This window comes from Oncorhynchus keta, chromosome 20 (genome assembly GCF_023373465.1).
Source record: "Oncorhynchus keta strain PuntledgeMale-10-30-2019 chromosome 20, Oket_V2, whole genome shotgun sequence".
Classification (NCBI taxonomy): Eukaryota; Metazoa; Chordata; class Actinopteri; order Salmoniformes; family Salmonidae; genus Oncorhynchus; species Oncorhynchus keta.
In genome coordinates, this window is record NC_068440.1 from 18,604,910 (window position 1) to 18,622,445 (window position 17,536).

At 45.6% G+C, this 17,536-nt stretch overlaps 1 protein-coding gene across 2 annotated transcripts in view; it reads left to right on the top strand.

Annotated features, from left to right (window-relative positions):
• Nucleotides 1-17,536, top strand: part of LOC118373178 (retinoic acid receptor beta-like) — a 328,372-nt gene that overhangs the window by 218,019 nt on the left and 92,817 nt on the right. For both annotated transcript variants that reach the window (XM_052472230.1, XM_052472231.1), the window contains one exon: nucleotides 766-907. In XM_052472230.1, the coding sequence (XP_052328190.1) occupies nucleotides 766-907 (142 nt within the window). The remainder of the gene's footprint in view (nucleotides 1-765; nucleotides 908-17,536) is intronic.

Below are 17,536 nucleotides of genomic sequence, written 5' to 3' on the forward strand. Positions count from 1 at the left end.
GTATTCATTCAGCCGATTCTGTTGAAAAACGTTTCTTAAACGGAAGCAAACGGAACAAAATAAGGATAAACATACCTGAATTTGTCCAATAGAAACTCTCGTTTGCAACTGTTGGACTAATGATTACACCCTATATCAGCTAGATTCAGGCAAGAGTGTGCAAGACAGTATTGAATGTCACTGTCTGTCATCTCAAATATGTCTCGACCTGTGTGCACCTACGTTGTAAACTTTCATTCATAGGCTAGGTTGTATCAACTTCATGATGGGCACAGGGAAAATTAGAGTATCATGTCGTAGCCTAAATCTATCGATGTTACATTGATTGAGCTGGTGAATGGAATATGAATCACAGTCATCCAATATGCTGTAATAGAAATAAGGACATGCTCATGAACAAAAATCGTCTTAAACGGCACCAACTGCCACTGGGGTGTTTATTTATTTATTTATATTTATTTATTTGACCTTTTATCCGGTGTGAGAAATGTAGTCATGACTCATGTTTTACCAGAAAGACTGATGCCTTTATTTCTCTCTCTCTCTCTCTCTCTCTCTCTCTCTCTCTCTCTCTCTCTCTCTCTCTCTCTCTCTCTCTCTCTCTCTCTCTCTCTCTCTCTCTCTCTCTCCCTCTCTCTCTCTCTCTCTCGCTCTCTCTCTTCTTTCTCTCTCTCTCTCTCTCTCGCTCTCTCTCTCTCTTCCACTCTCTCTCTCTCTCTCTCCACACTCTCTCTCTTTCTCTCTTTCTCTCCCCCCCCCCCTCAGGGTTTTTTCCGTAGATCCATCCAGAAGAACATGGTCTACACGTGTCACCGGGACAAGAACTGCAACATCAACAAGGTGACCAGGAACCGCTGTCAGTACTGCCGGCTCCAGAAGTGCTTTGGCGTGGGCATGTCCAAAGAGTGTGAGTCTCAATCTCACACACACATGCACACACACACACACACCGTTGTTAGTACTGCCGGCTCCAGAAATGCTTTTCTATGGGAATGTCCAAAGTGTTAATTAGTTTGTCTAAATCCCACATCTCTAATCCCAAAAATGAATACCAAACCACACCGCTATGTAAGTTTCCTGGAATAAGAGGGACACACACACCATCCTGTTCATCCCCTAGTGGATTTAAATACACACACCATCCTGTTCATCCCCTAGTGGATTTAAATACACACACCATCCTGTTCATCCCCTAGTGGATTTAAACACACACAGACACACACACCATCCTATTCATCCCCTAGTGGATTTAAACACACACACCATCCTATTCATCCTATAGTGGATTTAAACACACACAGACACACACACCATCCTGTTCATCCTCTAGTGGATTTAAACACACACAGACACACACACCAACCTATTCATCCCCTAGTGGATTTAAACAAACACAGACACACACCATCCTATTCATCCCTAGTGGATTTAAACACACACACACACACACACACACACACACACACACACACACACACACACACACACACACACACACACACACACACACACACACACACACACACACACACACACACACACACACACACACACACACACACACACACACACACACACACACACACACACACACACACACACACACACACACACACACACACACCACCCTTTCATCCCTTAGTGGATTTAAACACACACACAGACACACCATCCTATTCATCCTCTAGTTGATGTAAACACACACAGACACACACACCATCCTATTCATCCTCTAGTGGATTTAAACACACACAGACACACACACCATCCTATTCATCCCCTAGTGGATTTAAACACACACACACACACACACCATCCTATTCATCCTCTAGTGGATTTAAACACACACAGACACACACACCATCCTATTCATCCTCTAGTGGATTTAAACACACACAGACACACACACCATCCTATTCATCCTCTAGTGGATTTAAACACACACACACACACACACACACACACACACACACACACACACACACACACACACACACACACACACACACACACACCATCCTATTCATCCCCTAGTGGATTTAAACACACACAAACACACACACCATCCCATTCATCCCCTAGTGGATTTAAACACACACACACAAACACACACACCATCCTATTCATCCCCTAGTGGATTTAAACACACACAAACACACACACCATCCTATTCATTCCCAAGTGGATTTAAACACACACAAACACACACACCATCCTATTCATCCCCTAGTGGATTTAAACGCACACAGACACACACACCATCCCATTCATCCCCTAGTGGATTTAAACACACACAAACACACACACCATCCCATTCATCCCCTAGTGGATTTAAACACACACAGACACACACACCATCCTATTCATTCCCAAGTGGATTTAAACACACACAAACACACACACCATCCTATTCATCCCCTAGTGGATTTAAACACACACACCATCCCATTCATCCTCTAGTGGATTTAAACACACACAAACACACACACCATCCTATTCATCCTCTAGTGGATTTAAACACACACACCATCCTATTCATCCTCTAGTGGATTTAAACACACACAGACACACACACCATCCTATTCATCCCCTAGTGGATTTAAACACACACACCATCCTATTCATCCTCTAGTGGATTTAAACACACACAAACACACACACCATCCTATTCATCCTCTAGTGGATTTAAACACACACACCATCCTATTCATCCTCTAGTGGATTTAAACACACACAGACACACACACCATCCTATTCATCCCCTAGTGGATTTAAACACACACAAACACACACACCATCCTATTCATCCTCTAGTGGATTTAAACACACACAGACACACACACCATCCTATTCATCCTCTAGTGGATTTAAATCCTTCAGCTCTCTGCTCTTGCACTTTTAACTTTTTAAGTGGATTGCATTTCTCACTTTTAATGATATGGTGTGTGCGTCTGTGTGTGTGTGTGTGTGTGTGTGTGTGTGCGTGCGTGCGTGCTTGTGTGTGCGTCTGTGTGTGCGTGCGTGCGTGCGTATGTGGGTGTGTTGTTGCTAGGCTCAGCAGGTTTATATCCAACATGCTGTATCAGGTGATTAGCACACCAGCAAGAGCAGAACTTTTCCCAAGTCTGTTGAAATTAAAGTAGTACTTGTTTGATTCCTCCATCTTACCTTGATTTCTGACAGAAATTCCCCCAGCATCCACACACTGTACCCTTCAAGAGGGTTGATCCTATACTGTCTCTATGTGTCTGAAGTACAGAACTGGCTGGTGGGACTCTCTCCCAGGAGAAAGATGGATGGATGAGAGGAACTAGTGCAGGTGAATGATAAAGAGATTTCTTTGGTGGTTAAATTCTCAAACACGATCCGTTTACTTCCTACACATTTTAAGGCCCTTTGAAACACATCAGATTTACCCTTGAATCCAATACAATTACAAAGATTCATTCATTCTGAAAGGTGACATTTAAATTGTAATTTGCGATATACATATTGCAATTCCATCCCATTGAGAAGGGTATCCTTGACGACCTGATTAGAAGACACCTCCACACATAGTACACTGTCTCCTTTCTTATTAACTGATCAAAGTATTACAGTTTGACATGAGAACGGTTGCAGGTGTTGCACATGGAAAAGGTAACAGTAACATGATAACCACTGGTCAATCATGCTGTGAAGGGAACAAGTACTCTTTTGCCCAAAAATGGTAAAACCACTGTCCTTGAAATCAACGACTTGATGTGAGTGGCATGCATCATCACCCAACCCACTAAAGAACCGAGTATGTTCAGCCATTGAAGGGGTGTGTGTGTGTGTGTGTGTGTGTGTGTGTGTGTGTGTGTGTGTGTGTGTGTGTGTGTGTGTGTGTGTGTGTGTGTGTGTGTGTGTGTGTGTGTGTGTGTGTGTGTGTGTGTGTGTGTGTGTGTCTTAGCGATCATGTGGCCCCATTCCATTGTCAGCGACGGGAACAGTTTGCATTTCACAGGTTATTGCCGCTTCTTGATTGCATCTGCAGTTACGGTGCCAGTCCACTTCACGCTCCATTAGCACTGAGGGGAAGAAGCCATTTCTCTCCTCTTTCTCCCCCATAGACTCACAGAGAAGGTGCTGCCTCTATTCTCTTGTACACCTGGTCTGGCTTCCCCATAGAGATAGTGTATAATGTATATAGTGTTCTATTTCATTCTGTATGTCTCCCCCACTGAGCACAGGAACCATTCCCCTCCTCCATGTGTTGCTGTGATGAGGTTGTGTACCTTAGCTTACTCCACTCCTGTAGCTGCTAGCTAACCCCAGCAGGTACCCTGTCCATCCTATAAAGTGTGCCGCGATGTTAATGTAGTGTTTACTGGTGTGTTATTGAAGAGGGAGCTATAGGTACTGTGGGTTCGTAGCACTTGATTTCACGGTACTGCTTCTGTTGATATTTCCAATGGTATTTTAGAGGAAATTCCCTCCTCAGACAGAGGGAACCAGGCTCAGGAGGCCCATGCTTCATCTTCTGCCTCGCAGATACACTTACAGAAAAAACTAAACAAATGAAAACCACAAAAGCACGGGGATCTTATGTGACGTTAATGTGATAACGTGTGACAACATGTAAACCATGAAAATACACATGTGAAGTTTTCTAAAAACACGTGTTTTCACATAATTTCACGTGAATTTTCATGTGAAATCATGCGATTTTCCATATGTGATATCATGTGTTTTTTAAGTAAGGGTAACCAGCCCCATGTTCAGAGTTCAGGCACAAAGGAGTGTGTGTGGGCTTGTATTTTGTGTGCGGGTGTATGTGTGCGTGCGTGTGTCTGCGTGGGGACAGTTAGTGATGTTAGAGAGTATGATCTGGAGAAGTCATTTCAGGTCACTGACCCCTACAGTCACATTTCACCTGCTCTGGTCTCTGACATAGAGAGTTCAGAAAGCTGCCTGGCATAACATCAGCTGTGTTTCTCTGGTCTCTGACATAGAGAGTTCAGAAAGCTGGCTGGCATAACATCAGCTGTGTTTCTCTGGTGTCTGACATAGAGAGTTCAGAAAGCTGCCTGACATAGCATCAGCTGTGTTTCTCTGGTCTCTGACATAGAGAGTTCGGAAAGCTGGCTGGCATAACATCAGCTGTGTTTCTCTGGTCTCTGACATAGCATCAGCTGTGTTTCTCTGGTCTCTGACATAGAGAGTTCAGAAAGCTGGCTGGCATAACATCAGCTGTGTTTCTCTGGTCTCTGACATAGAGAGTTCAGAAAGCTGGCTGGCATAACATCAGCTGTGTTTCTCTGGTGTCTGACATAGCATCAGCTGTGTTTCTCTGGTCTCTGACATAGAGAGTTCAGAAAGCTGCCTGACATAGCATCAGCTGTGTTTCTCTGGTCTCTGACATAGAGAGTTCAGAAAGCTGGCTGGCATAACATCAGCTGTGTTTCTCTGGTGTCTGACATAGCATCAGCTGTGTTTCTCTGGTCTCTGACATAGAGAGTTCAGAAAGCTGCCTGACATAGCATCAGCTGCGTTTCTCTGGTCTCTGACATAGAGAATTCAGAAAGCTGCCTGACATAACATCAGCTGTGTTTCTCTGGTCTCTGACATAGCATCAGCTGTGTTTCTCTGGTCTCTGACATAGAGAGTTCAGAAAGCTGGCTGGCATAACATCAGCTGTGTTTCTCTGGTCTCTGACATAGAGAGTTCAGAAAGCTGGCTGGCATAACATCAGCTGTGTTTCTCTGGTGTCTGACATAGCATCAGCTGTGTTTCTCTGGTCTCTGACATAGAGAGTTCAGAAAGCTGCCTGACATAGCATCAGCTGTGTTTCTCTGGTCTCTGACATAGAGTTCAGAAAGCTGGCTGGCATAACATCAGCTGTGTTTCTCTGGTGTCTGACATAGCATCAGCTGTGTTTCTCTGGTCTCTGACATAGAGAGTTCAGAAAGCTGCCTGACATAGCATCAGCTGTGTTTCTCTGGTCTCTGACATAGAGAGTTCAGAAAGCTGGCTGGCATAACATCAGCTGTGTTTCTCTGGTGTCTGACATAGCATCAGCTGTGTTTCTCTGGTCTCTGACATAGAGAGTTCAGAAAGCTGCCTGACATAGCATCAGCTGCGTTTCTCTGGTCTCTGACATAGAGAGTTCAGAAAGCTGCCTGACATAACATCAGCTGTGTTTCTCTGGTCTCTGACATAGAGAGTTCAGAAAGCTGCCTGACATAACATCAGCTGTGTTTCTCTGGTGTCTGACATAGAGAGTTCAGAAAGCTGGCTGGCATAACATCAGCTGTGTTTCTCTGGTCTCTGACATAGAGAGTTCAGAAAGCTGGCTGGCATAACATCAGCTGTGTTTCTCTGGTGTCTGACATAGAGAGTTCAGAAAGCTGCCTGACATAGCATCAGCTGTGTTTCTCTGGTCTCTGACATAGAGAGTTCAGAAAGCTGCCTGACATAGCATCAGCTGTGTTTCTCTGGTCTCTGACATAGAGAGTTCGGAAAGCTGGCTGGCATAACATCAGCTGTGTTTCTCTGGTGTCTGACATAGCATCAGCTGTGTTTCTCTGGTCTCTGACATAGAGAGTTCAGAAAGCTGCCTGACATAGCATCAGCTGTGTTTCTCTGGTCTCTGACATAGAGAGTTCAGAAAGCTGGCTGGCATAACATCAGCTGTGTTTCTCTGGTCTCTGACATAGAGAGTTCAGAAAGCTGGCTGGCATAACATCAGCTGTGTTTCTCTGGTGTCTGACATAGCATCAGCTGTGTTTCTCTGGTCTCTGACATAGAGAGTTCAGAAAGCTGCCTGACATAGCATCAGCTGTGTTTCTCTGGTCTCTGACATAGAGAGTTCAGAAAGCTGGCTGGCATAACATCAGCTGTGTTTCTCTGGTGTCTGACATAGCATCAGCTGTGTTTCTCTGGTCTCTGACATAGAGAGTTCAGACAGCTGCCTGACATAGCATCAGCTGCGTTTCTCTGGTCTCTGACATAGAGAATTCAGAAAGCTGCCTGACATAACATCAGCTGTGTTTCTCTGGTCTCTGACATAGAGAGTTCAGAAAGCTGCCTGACATAGCATCAGCTGTGTTTCTCTTGTCTCTGACATAGAGAGTTCAGAAAGCTGCCTGACATAGCATCAGCTGTGTTTCTCTGGTCTCTGACATAGAGAGTTCGGAAAGCTGGCTGGCATAACATCAGCTGTGTTTCTCTGGTGTCTGACATAGCATCAGCTGTGTTTCTCTGGTCTCTGACATAGAGAGTTCAGAAAGCTGCCTGACATAGCATCAGCTGTGTTTCTCTGGTCTCTGACATAGAGAGTTCAGAAAGCTGCATGGCATAACATCAGCTGTGTTTCTCTGGTGTCTGACATAGAGAGTTCAGAAAGCTGCCTGGCATAACATCAGCTGTGTTTCTCTGGTGTCTGACATAGAGAGTTCAGAAAGCTGGCTGGCATAACATCAGCTGTGTTTCTCTGGTGTCTGACATAGCATCAGCTGTGTTTCTCTGGTCTCTGACATAGAGAGTTCAGAAAGCTGGCTGGCATAACATCAGCTGTGTTTCTCTGGTGTCTGACATAGAGTTCAGAAAGCTGCCTGGCATAACATCAGCTGTGTTTCTCTGGTCTCTGACATAGAGAGTTCAGAAAGCTGCCTGACATAACATCAGCTGTGTTTCTCTGGTGTCTGACATAGAGAGTTCAGAAAGCTGCCTGGCATAACATCAGCTGTGTTTCTCTGGTCTCTGACATAGAGAGTTCAGAAAGCTGGCTGGCATAACATCAGCTGTGTTTCTCTGGTGTCTGACATAGCATCAGCTGTGTTTCTCTGGTCTCTGACATAGAGAGTTCAGAAAGCTGCCTGGCATAACATCAGCTGTGTTTCTCTGGTCTCTGACATAGAGAGTTCAGAAAGCTGCCTGACATAACATCAGCTGTGTTTCTCTGGTGTCTGACATAGAGAGTTCAGAAAGCTGCCTGACATAACATCAGCGGTGTTTCTCTGGTGTCTGACATAGAGAGTTCAGAAAGCTGGCTGGCATAACATCAGCTGTGTTTCTCTGGTGTCTGACATAGCATCAGCTGTGTTTCTCTGGTCTCTGACATAGAGAGTTCAGAAAGCTGCCTGACATAGCATCAGCTGTGTTTCTCTGGTCTCTGACATAGAGAGTTCAGAAAGCTGGCTGGCATAACATCAGCTGTGTTTCTCTGGTGTCTGACATAGAGTTCAGAAAGCTGCCTGGCATAACATCAGCTGTGTTTCTCTGGTCTCTGACATAGAGAGTTCAGAAAGCTGCCTGGCATAACATCAGCTGTGTTTCTCTGGTCTCTGACATAGAGAGTGCAGAAAGCTGGCTGGCATAACATCAGCTGTGTTTCTCTGGTGTCTGACATAGCATCACCTGTGTTTCTCTGGTCTCTGACGAGAGTTCAGAAAGCTGGCTGGCATAACATCAGCTGTGTTTCTCTGGTGTCTGACATAGCATCAGCTGTGTTTCTCTGGTCTCTGACATAGAGAGTTCAGAAAGCTGCCTGACATAACATCAGCTGTGTTTCTCTGGTCTCTGACATAGAGTTCAGAAAGCTGCCTGGCATAACATCAGCTGTGTTTCTCTGGTGTCTGACATAGCATCACCTGTGTTTCTCTGGTCTCTGACATAGAGAGTTCAGAAAGCTGGCTGGCATAACATCAGCTGTGTTTCTCTGGTGTCTGACATAGCATCAGCTGTGTTTCTCTGGTCTCTGACATAGAGAGTTCAGAAAGCTGCCTGGCATAACATCAGCTGTGTTTCTCTGGTCTCTGACATAGAGAGTTCAGAAAGCTGCCTGACATAACATCAGCTGTGTTTCTCTGGTGTCTGACATAGAGAGTTCAGAAAGCTGGCTGGCATAACATCAGCTGTGTTTCTCTGGTGTCTGACATAGCATCAGCTGTGTTTCTCTGGTCTCTGACATAGAGAGTTCAGAAAGCTGCCTGGCATAACATCAGCTGTGTTTCTCTGGTCTCTGACATAGAGAGTTCAGAAAGCTGCCTGACATAACATCAGCTGTGTTTCTCTGGTGTCTGACATAGAGAGTTCAGAAAGCTGCCTGACATAACATCAGCGGTGTTTCTCTGGTGTCTGACATAGAGAGTTCAGAAAGCTGGCTGGCATAACATCAGCTGTGTTTCTCTGGTGTCTGACATAGCATCAGCTGTGTTTCTCTGGTCTCTGACATAGAGAGTTCAGAAAGCTGCCTGACATAGCATCAGCTGTGTTTCTCTGGTCTCTGACATAGAGAGTTCAGAAAGCTGGCTGGCATAACATCAGCTGTGTTTCTCTGGTGTCTGACATAGAGTTCAGAAAGCTGCCTGGCATAACATCAGCTGTGTTTCTCTGGTCTCTGACATAGAGAGTTCAGAAAGCTGCCTGGCATAACATCAGCTGTGTTTCTCTGGTCTCTGACATAGAGAGTTCAGAAAGCTGGCTGGCATAACATCAGCTGTGTTTCTCTGGTGTCTGACATAGCATCACCTGTGTTTCTCTGGTCTCTGACGTAGAGAGTTCAGAAAGCTGGCTGGCATAACATCAGCTGTGTTTCTCTGGTGTCTGACATAGCATCAGCTGTGTTTCTCTGGTCTCTGACATAGAGAGTTCAGAAAGCTGCCTGACATAACATCAGCTGTGTTTCTCTGGTCTCTGACATAGAGAGTTCAGAAAGCTGCCTGGCATAACATCAGCTGTGTTTCTCTGGTGTCTGACATAGCATCACCTGTGTTTCTCTGGTCTCTGACATAGAGAGTTCAGAAAGCTGGCTGGCATAACATCAGCTGTGTTTCTCTGGTGTCTGACATAGCATCAGCTGTGTTTCTCTGGTCTCTGACATAGAGAGTTCAGAAAGCTGCCTGGCATAACATCAGCTGTGTTTCTCTGGTCTCTGACATAGAGAGTTCAGAAAGCTGCCTGACATAACATCAGCTGTGTTTCTCTGGTGTCTGACATAGAGAGTTCAGAAAGCTGCCTGACATAACATCAGCTGTGTTTCTCTGGTGTCTGACATAGAGAGTTCAGAAAGCTGGCTGGCATAACATCAGCTGTGTTTCTCTGGTGTCTGACATAGCATCAGCTGTGTTTCTCTGGTCTCTGACATAGAGTTCAGAAAGCTGCCTGACATAGCATCAGCTGTGTTTCTCTGGTCTCTGACATAGAGTTCAGAAAGCTGGCTGGCATAACATCAGCTGTGTTTCTCTGGTGTCTAACATAGAGTTCAGAAAGCTGCCTGGCATAACATCAGCTGTGTTTCTCTGGTCTCTGACATAGAGAGTTCAGAAAGCTGCCTGGCATAACATCAGCTGTGTTTCTCTGGTCTCTGACATAGAGAGTTCAGAAAGCTGGCTGGCATAACATCAGCTGTGTTTCTCTGGTGTCTGACATAGCATCACCTGTGTTTCTCTGGTCTCTGACGTAGAGAGTTCAGAAAGCTGGCTGGCATAACATCAGCTGTGTTTCTCTGGTGTCTGACATAGCATCAGCTGTGTTTCTCTGGTCTCTGACATAGAGAGTTCAGAAAGCTGCCTGACATAGCATCAGCTGTGTTTCTCTGGTCTCTGACATAGAGAGTTCAGAAAGCTGGCTGGCATAACATCAGCTGTGTTTCTCTGGTGTCTGACATAGCATCAGCTGTGTTTCTCTGGTCTCTGACATAGAGAGTTCAGAAAGCTGCCTGACATAGCATCAGCTGTGTTTCTCTGGTCTCTGACATAGAGAGTTCAGAAAGCTGCCTGACATAGCATCAGCTGTGTTTCTCTGGTCTCTGACATAGAGAGTTCAGAAAGCTGCCTGACATAACATCAGCTGTGTTTCTCTGGTGTCTGACATAGAGAGTTCAGAAAGCTGGCTGGCATAACATCAGCTGTGTTTCTCTGGTCTCTGACATAGAGAGTTCAGAAAGCTGGCTGGCATAACATCAGCTGTGTTTCTCTGGTGTCTGACATAGAGATCAGCTGTGCTTCTCTGGTCTCTGACATAGAGAGTTCAGAAAGCTGCCTGACATAGCATCAGCTGTGTTTCTCTGGTCTCTGACATAGAGAGTTCAGAAAGCTGGCTGGCATAACATCAGCTGTGTTTCTCTGGTGTCTGACATAGCATCAGCTGTCTGGTCTCTGACATAGAGAGTTCAGAAAGCTGCCTGACATAGCATCAGCTGTGTTTCTCTGGTCTCTGACATAGAGAGTTCAGAAAGCTGGCTGGCATAACATCAGCTGTGTTTCTCTGGTGTCTGACATAGCATCAGCTGTGTTTCTCTGGTCTCTGACATAGAGAGTTCAGAAAGCTGCCTGACATAGCATCAGCTGTGTTTCTCTGGTCTCTGACATAGAGAGTTCAGAAAGCTGGCTGGCATAACATCAGCTGTGTTTCTCTGGTGTCTGACATAGCATCAGCTGTGTTTCTCTGGTCTCTGACATAGAGAGTTCAGAAAGCTGGCTGGCATAACATCAGCTGTGTTTCTCTGGTGTGTGACATAGAGTTCAGTATGCTGCCTGGCATAACATCAGCTGTGTTTCTCTGGTCTCTGACATAGAGAGTTCAGAAAGCTGCCTGGCATAACATCAGCTGTGTTTCTCTGGTGTCTGACATAGAGAGTTCAGAAAGCTGCCTGGCATAACATCAGCTGTGTTTCTCTGGTGTCTGACATAGAGAGTCAGAAAGCTGGCTGGCATAACATCAGCTGTGTTTCTCTGGTGTCTGACATAGCATCAGCTGTGTTTCTCTGGTCTCTGACATAGAGAGTTCAGAAAGCTGGCTGGCATAACATCAGCTGTGTTTCTCTGGTGTCTGACATAGAGTTCAGAAAGCTGCCTGGCATAACATCAGCTGTGTTTCTCTGGTCTCTGACATAGAGAGTTCAGAAAGCTGCCTGACATAACATCAGCTGTGTTTCTCTGGTGTCTGACATAGAGAGTTCAGAAAGCTGCCTGGCATAACATCAGCTGTGTTTCTCTGGTCTCTGACATAGAGAGTTCAGAAAGCTGGCTGGCATAACATCAGCTGTGTTTCTCTGGTGTCTGACATAGCATCAGCTGTGTTTCTCTGGTCTCTGACATAGAGAGTTCAGAAAGCTGCCTGGCATAACATCAGCTGTGTTTCTCTGGTCTCTGACATAGAGAGTTCAGAAAGCTGCCTGACATAACATCAGCTGTGTTTCTCTGGTGTCTGACATAGAGAGTTCAGAAAGCTGCCTGACATAACATCAGCGGTGTTTCTCTGGTGTCTGACATAGAGAGTTCAGAAAGCTGGCTGGCATAACATCAGCTGTGTTTCTCTGGTGTCTGACATAGCATCAGCTGTGTTTCTCTGGTCTCTGACATAGAGAGTTCAGAAAGCTGCCTGACATAGCATCAGCTGTGTTTCTCTGGTCTCTGACATAGAGAGTTCAGAAAGCTGGCTGGCATAACATCAGCTGTGTTTCTCTGGTGTCTGACATAGAGTTCAGAAAGCTGCCTGGCATAACATCAGCTGTGTTTCTCTGGTCTCTGACATAGAGAGTTCAGAAAGCTGGCTGGCATAACATCAGCTGTGTTTCTCTGGTGTCTGACATAGAGAGTTCAGAAAGCTGCCTGACATAGCATCAGCTGTGTTTCTCTGGTCTCTGACATAGAGAGTTCAGAAAGCTGCCTGACATAGCATCAGCTGTGTTTCTCTGGTCTCTGACATAGAGAGTTCGGAAAGCTGGCTGGCATAACATCAGCTGTGTTTCTCTGGTGTCTGACATAGCATCAGCTGTGTTTCTCTGGTCTCTGACATAGAGAGTTCAGAAAGCTGCCTGACATAGCATCAGCTGTGTTTCTCTGGTCTCTGACATAGAGAGTTCAGAAAGCTGGCTGGCATAACATCAGCTGTGTTTCTCTGGTGTCTGACATAGCATCAGCTGTGTTTCTCTGGTCTCTGACATAGAGAGTTCAGAAAGCTGCCTGACATAGCATCAGCTGTGTTTCTCTGGTCTCTGACATAGAGAGTTCAGAAAGCTGGCTGGCATAACATCAGCTGTGTTTCTCTGGTGTCTGACATAGCATCAGCTGTGTTTCTCTGGTCTCTGACATAGAGAGTTCAGAAAGCTGGCTGGCATAACATCAGCTGTGTTTCTCTGGTGTGTGACATAGAGTTCAGTATGCTGCCTGGCATAACATCAGCTGTGTTTCTCTGGTCTCTGACATAGAGAGTTCAGAAAGCTGCATGGCATAACATCAGCTGTGTTTCTCTGGTGTCTGACATAGAGAGTTCAGAAAGCTGCCTGGCATAACATCAGCTGTGTTTCTCTGGTGTCTGACATAGAGAGTTCAGAAAGCTGGCTGGCATAACATCAGCTGTGTTTCTCTGGTGTCTGACATAGCATCAGCTGTGTTTCTCTGGTCTCTGACATAGAGAGTTCAGAAAGCTGGCTGGCATAACATCAGCTGTGTTTCTCTGGTCTCTGACATAGAGTTCAGAAAGCTGCCTGGCATAACATCAGCTGTGTTTCTCTGGTCTCTGACATAGAGAGTTCAGAAAGCTGCCTGACATAACATCAGCTGTGTTTCTCTGGTGTCTGACATAGAGAGTTCAGAAAGCTGCCTGGCATAACATCAGCTGTGTTTCTCTGGTCTCTGACATAGAGAGTTCAGAAAGCTGGCTGGCATAACATCAGCTGTGTTTCTCTGGTGTCTGACATAGCATCAGCTGTGTTTCTCTGGTCTCTGACATAGAGAGTTCAGAAAGCTGCCTGGCATAACATCAGCTGTGTTTCTCTGGTCTCTGACATAGAGAGTTCAGAAAGCTGCCTGACATAACATCAGCTGTGTTTCTCTGGTGTCTGACATAGAGAGTTCAGAAAGCTGCCTGACATAACATCAGCTGTGTTTCTCTGGTGTCTGACATAGAGAGTTCAGAAAGCTGGCTGGCATAACATCAGCTGTGTTTCTCTGGTGTCTGACATAGCATCAGCTGTGTTTCTCTGGTCTCTGACATAGAGAGTTCAGAAAGCTGCCTGACATAGCATCAGCTGTGTTTCTCTGGTCTCTGACATAGAGAGTTCAGAAAGCTGGCTGGCATAACATCAGCTGTGTTTCTCTGGTGTCTGACATAGAGTTCAGAAAGCTGCCTGGCATAACATCAGCTGTGTTTCTCTGGTCTCTGACATAGAGAGTTCAGAAAGCTGCCTGGCATAACATCAGCTGTGTTTCTCTGGTCTCTGACATAGAGAGTTCAGAAAGCTGGCTGGCATAACATCAGCTGTGTTTCATAACTGACAGCATCACCTGTGTTTCTCTGGTCTCTGACATAGAGTTCAGAAAGCTGGCTGGCATAACATCAGCTGTGTTTCTCTGGTGTCTGACATAGCATCAGCTGTGTTTCTCTGGTCTCTGACATAGAGAGTTCAGAAAGCTGCCTGACATAACATCAGCTGTGTTTCTCTGGTCTCTGACATAGAGAGTTCAGAAAGCTGCCTGGCATAACATCAGCTGTGTTTTTCTGGTGTCTGAGCTCACCTGTGTTTCTCTGGTCTCTGACATAGAGAGTTCAGAAAGCTGGCTGGCATAACATCAGCTGTGTTTCTCTGGTGTCTGACATAGCATCAGCTGTGTTTCTCTGGTCTCTGACATAGAGAGTTCAGAAAGCTGCCTGGCATAACATCAGCTGTGTTTCTCTGGTCTCTGACATAGAGAGTTCAGAAAGCTGCCTGACATAACATCAGCTGTGTTTCTCTGGTGTCTGACATAGAGAGTTCAGAAAGCTGCCTGACATAACATCAGCTGTGTTTCTCTGGTGTCTGACATAGAGAGTTCAGAAAGCTGGCTGGCATAACATCAGCTGTGTTTCTCTGGTGTCTGACATAGCATCAGCTGTGTTTCTCTGGTCTCTGACATAGAGAGTTCAGAAAGCTGCCTGACATAGCATCAGCTGTGTTTCTCTGGTCTCTGACATAGAGAGTTCAGAAAGCTGGCTGGCATAACATCAGCTGTGTTTCTCTGGTGTCTGACATAGAGTTCAGAAAGCTGCCTGGCATAACATCAGCTGTGTTTCTCTGGTCTCTGACATAGAGAGTTCAGAAAGCTGCCTGGCATAACATCAGCTGTGTTTCTCTGGTCTCTGACATAGAGAGTTCAGAAAGCTGGCTGGCATAACATCAGCTGTGTTTCTCTGGTGTCTGACATAGCATCACCTGTGTTTCTCTGGTCTCTGACGTAGAGAGTTCAGAAAGCTGGCTGGCAAAGCTGGCTGGTGTCTAACATCAGCTGTGTTTCTCTGGTCTCTGACATAGAGAGTTCAGAAAGCTGCCTGACATAGCATCAGCTGTGTTTCTCTGGTCTCTGACATAGAGAGTTCAGAAAGCTGGCTGGCATAACATCAGCTGTGTTTCTCTGGTCTCTGACATAGAGAGTTCAGAAAGCTGCCTGGCATAACATCAGCTGTGTTTCTCTGGTCTCTGACATAGAGAGTTCATCATAAGATCAGCTGTGTTTCTCTGGTCTCTGACATAGAGAGTTCAGAAAGCTGGCTGGCATAACATCAGCTGTGTTTCTCTGGTGTCTGACATAGCATCAGCTGTGTTTCTCTGGTCTCTGACATAGAGAGTTCAGAAAGCTGCCTGACATAACATCAGCTGTGTTTCTCTTGTCTCTGACATAGAGAGTTCAGAAAGCTGGCTGGCATCAGCTGTGTTTCTCTGGTGTCTGACATCATCACCTGTGTTTCTCTGGTCTCTGACATAGAGAGTTCAGAAAGCTGGCTGGCATAACATCAGCTGTGTTTCTGGTGTCTTCTCAGCTGGTTTCTCTGGTCTCTGACATAGAGAGTTCAGAAAGCTGCCTGGCATAACATCAGCTGTGTTTCTCTGGTCTCTGACATAGAGAGTTCAGAAAGCTGCCTGACATAACATCAGCTGTGTTTCTCTGGTGTCTGACATAGCATCAGCTGTGTTTCTCTGGTCTCTGACATAGAGAGTTCAGAAAGCTGCCTGACATAGCATCAGCTGTGTTTCTCTGGTCTCTGACATAGAGAGTTCAGAAAGCTGGCTGGCATAACATCAGCTGTGTTTCTCTGGTGTCTAACATAGAGTTCAGAAAGCTGCCTGGCATAACATCAGCTGTGTTTCTCTGGTCTCTGACATAGAGAGTTCAGAAAGCTGCCTGGCATAACATCAGCTGTGTTTCTCTGGTCTCTGACATAGAGTTCAGAAAGCTGGCTGGCATAACATCAGCTGTGTTTCTCTGGTGTCTGACATAGCATCACCTGTGTTTCTCTGGTCTCTGACGTAGAGAGTTCAGAAAGCTGGCTGGCATAACATCAGCTGTGTTTCTCTGGTGTCTGACATAGCATCAGCTGTGTTTCTCTGGTCTCTGACATAGAGAGTTCAGAAAGCTGCCTGACATAGCATCAGCTGTGTTTCTCTGGTCTCTGACATAGAGAGTTCAGAAAGCTGGCTGGCATAACATCAGCTGTGTTTCTCTGGTGTCTGACATAGAGAGTTCAGAAAGCTGCCTGGCATAACATCAGCTGTGTTTCTCTGGTCTCTGACATAGAGAGTTCAGAAAGCTGCCTGGCATAAGATCAGCTGTGTTTCTCTGGTCTCTGACGTAGAGAGTTCAGAAAGCTGGCTGGCATAACATCAGCTGTGTTTCTCTGGTGTCTGACATAGCATCAGCTGTGTTTCTCTGGTCTCTGACATAGAGAGTTCAGAAAGCTGCCTGACATAACATCAGCTGTGTTTCTCTTGTCTCTGACATAGAGAGTTCAGAAAGCTGGCTGGCATAACATCAGCTGTGTTTCTCTGGTGTCTGACATAGCATCACCTGTGTTTCTCTGGTCTCTGACATAGAGAGTTCAGAAAGCTGGCTGGCATAACATCAGCTGTGTTTCTCTGGTGTCTGACATAGCATCAGCTGTGTTTCTCTGGTCTCTGACATAGAGAGTTCAGAAAGCTGCCTGGCATAACATCAGCTGTGTTTCTCTGGTCTCTGACATAGAGAGTTCAGAAAGCTGCCTGACATAACATCAGCTGTGTTTCTCTGGGGTCTGACATAGAGAGTTCAGAAAGCTGCCTGACATAACATCAGCTGTGTTTCTCTGGTGTCTGACATAGCATCAGCTGTGTTTCTCTGGTCTCTGACATAGAGAGTTCAGAAAGCTGGCTGGCATAACATCAGCTGTGTTTCTCTGGTGTCTGACATAGAGTTCAGAAAGCTGCCTGGCATAACATCAGCTGTGTTTCTCTGGTCTCTGACATAGAGAGTTCAGAAAGCTGGCTGGCATAACATCAGCTGTGTTTCTCTGGTGTCTGACATAGAGAGTTCAGAAAGCTGCCTGACATAGCATCAGCTGTGTTTCTCTGGTGTCTGACATATAGAGTTCAGAAAGCTGCCTGGCATAACATCAGCTGTGTTTCTCTGGTCTCTGACATAGAGAGTTCAGAAAGCTGCCTGGCATAAGATCAGCTGTGTTTCTCTGGTCTCTGACATAGAGAGTTCAGAAAGCTGGCTGGCATAACATCAGCTGTGTTTCTCTGGTGTCTGACATAGCATCAGCTGTGTTTCTCTGG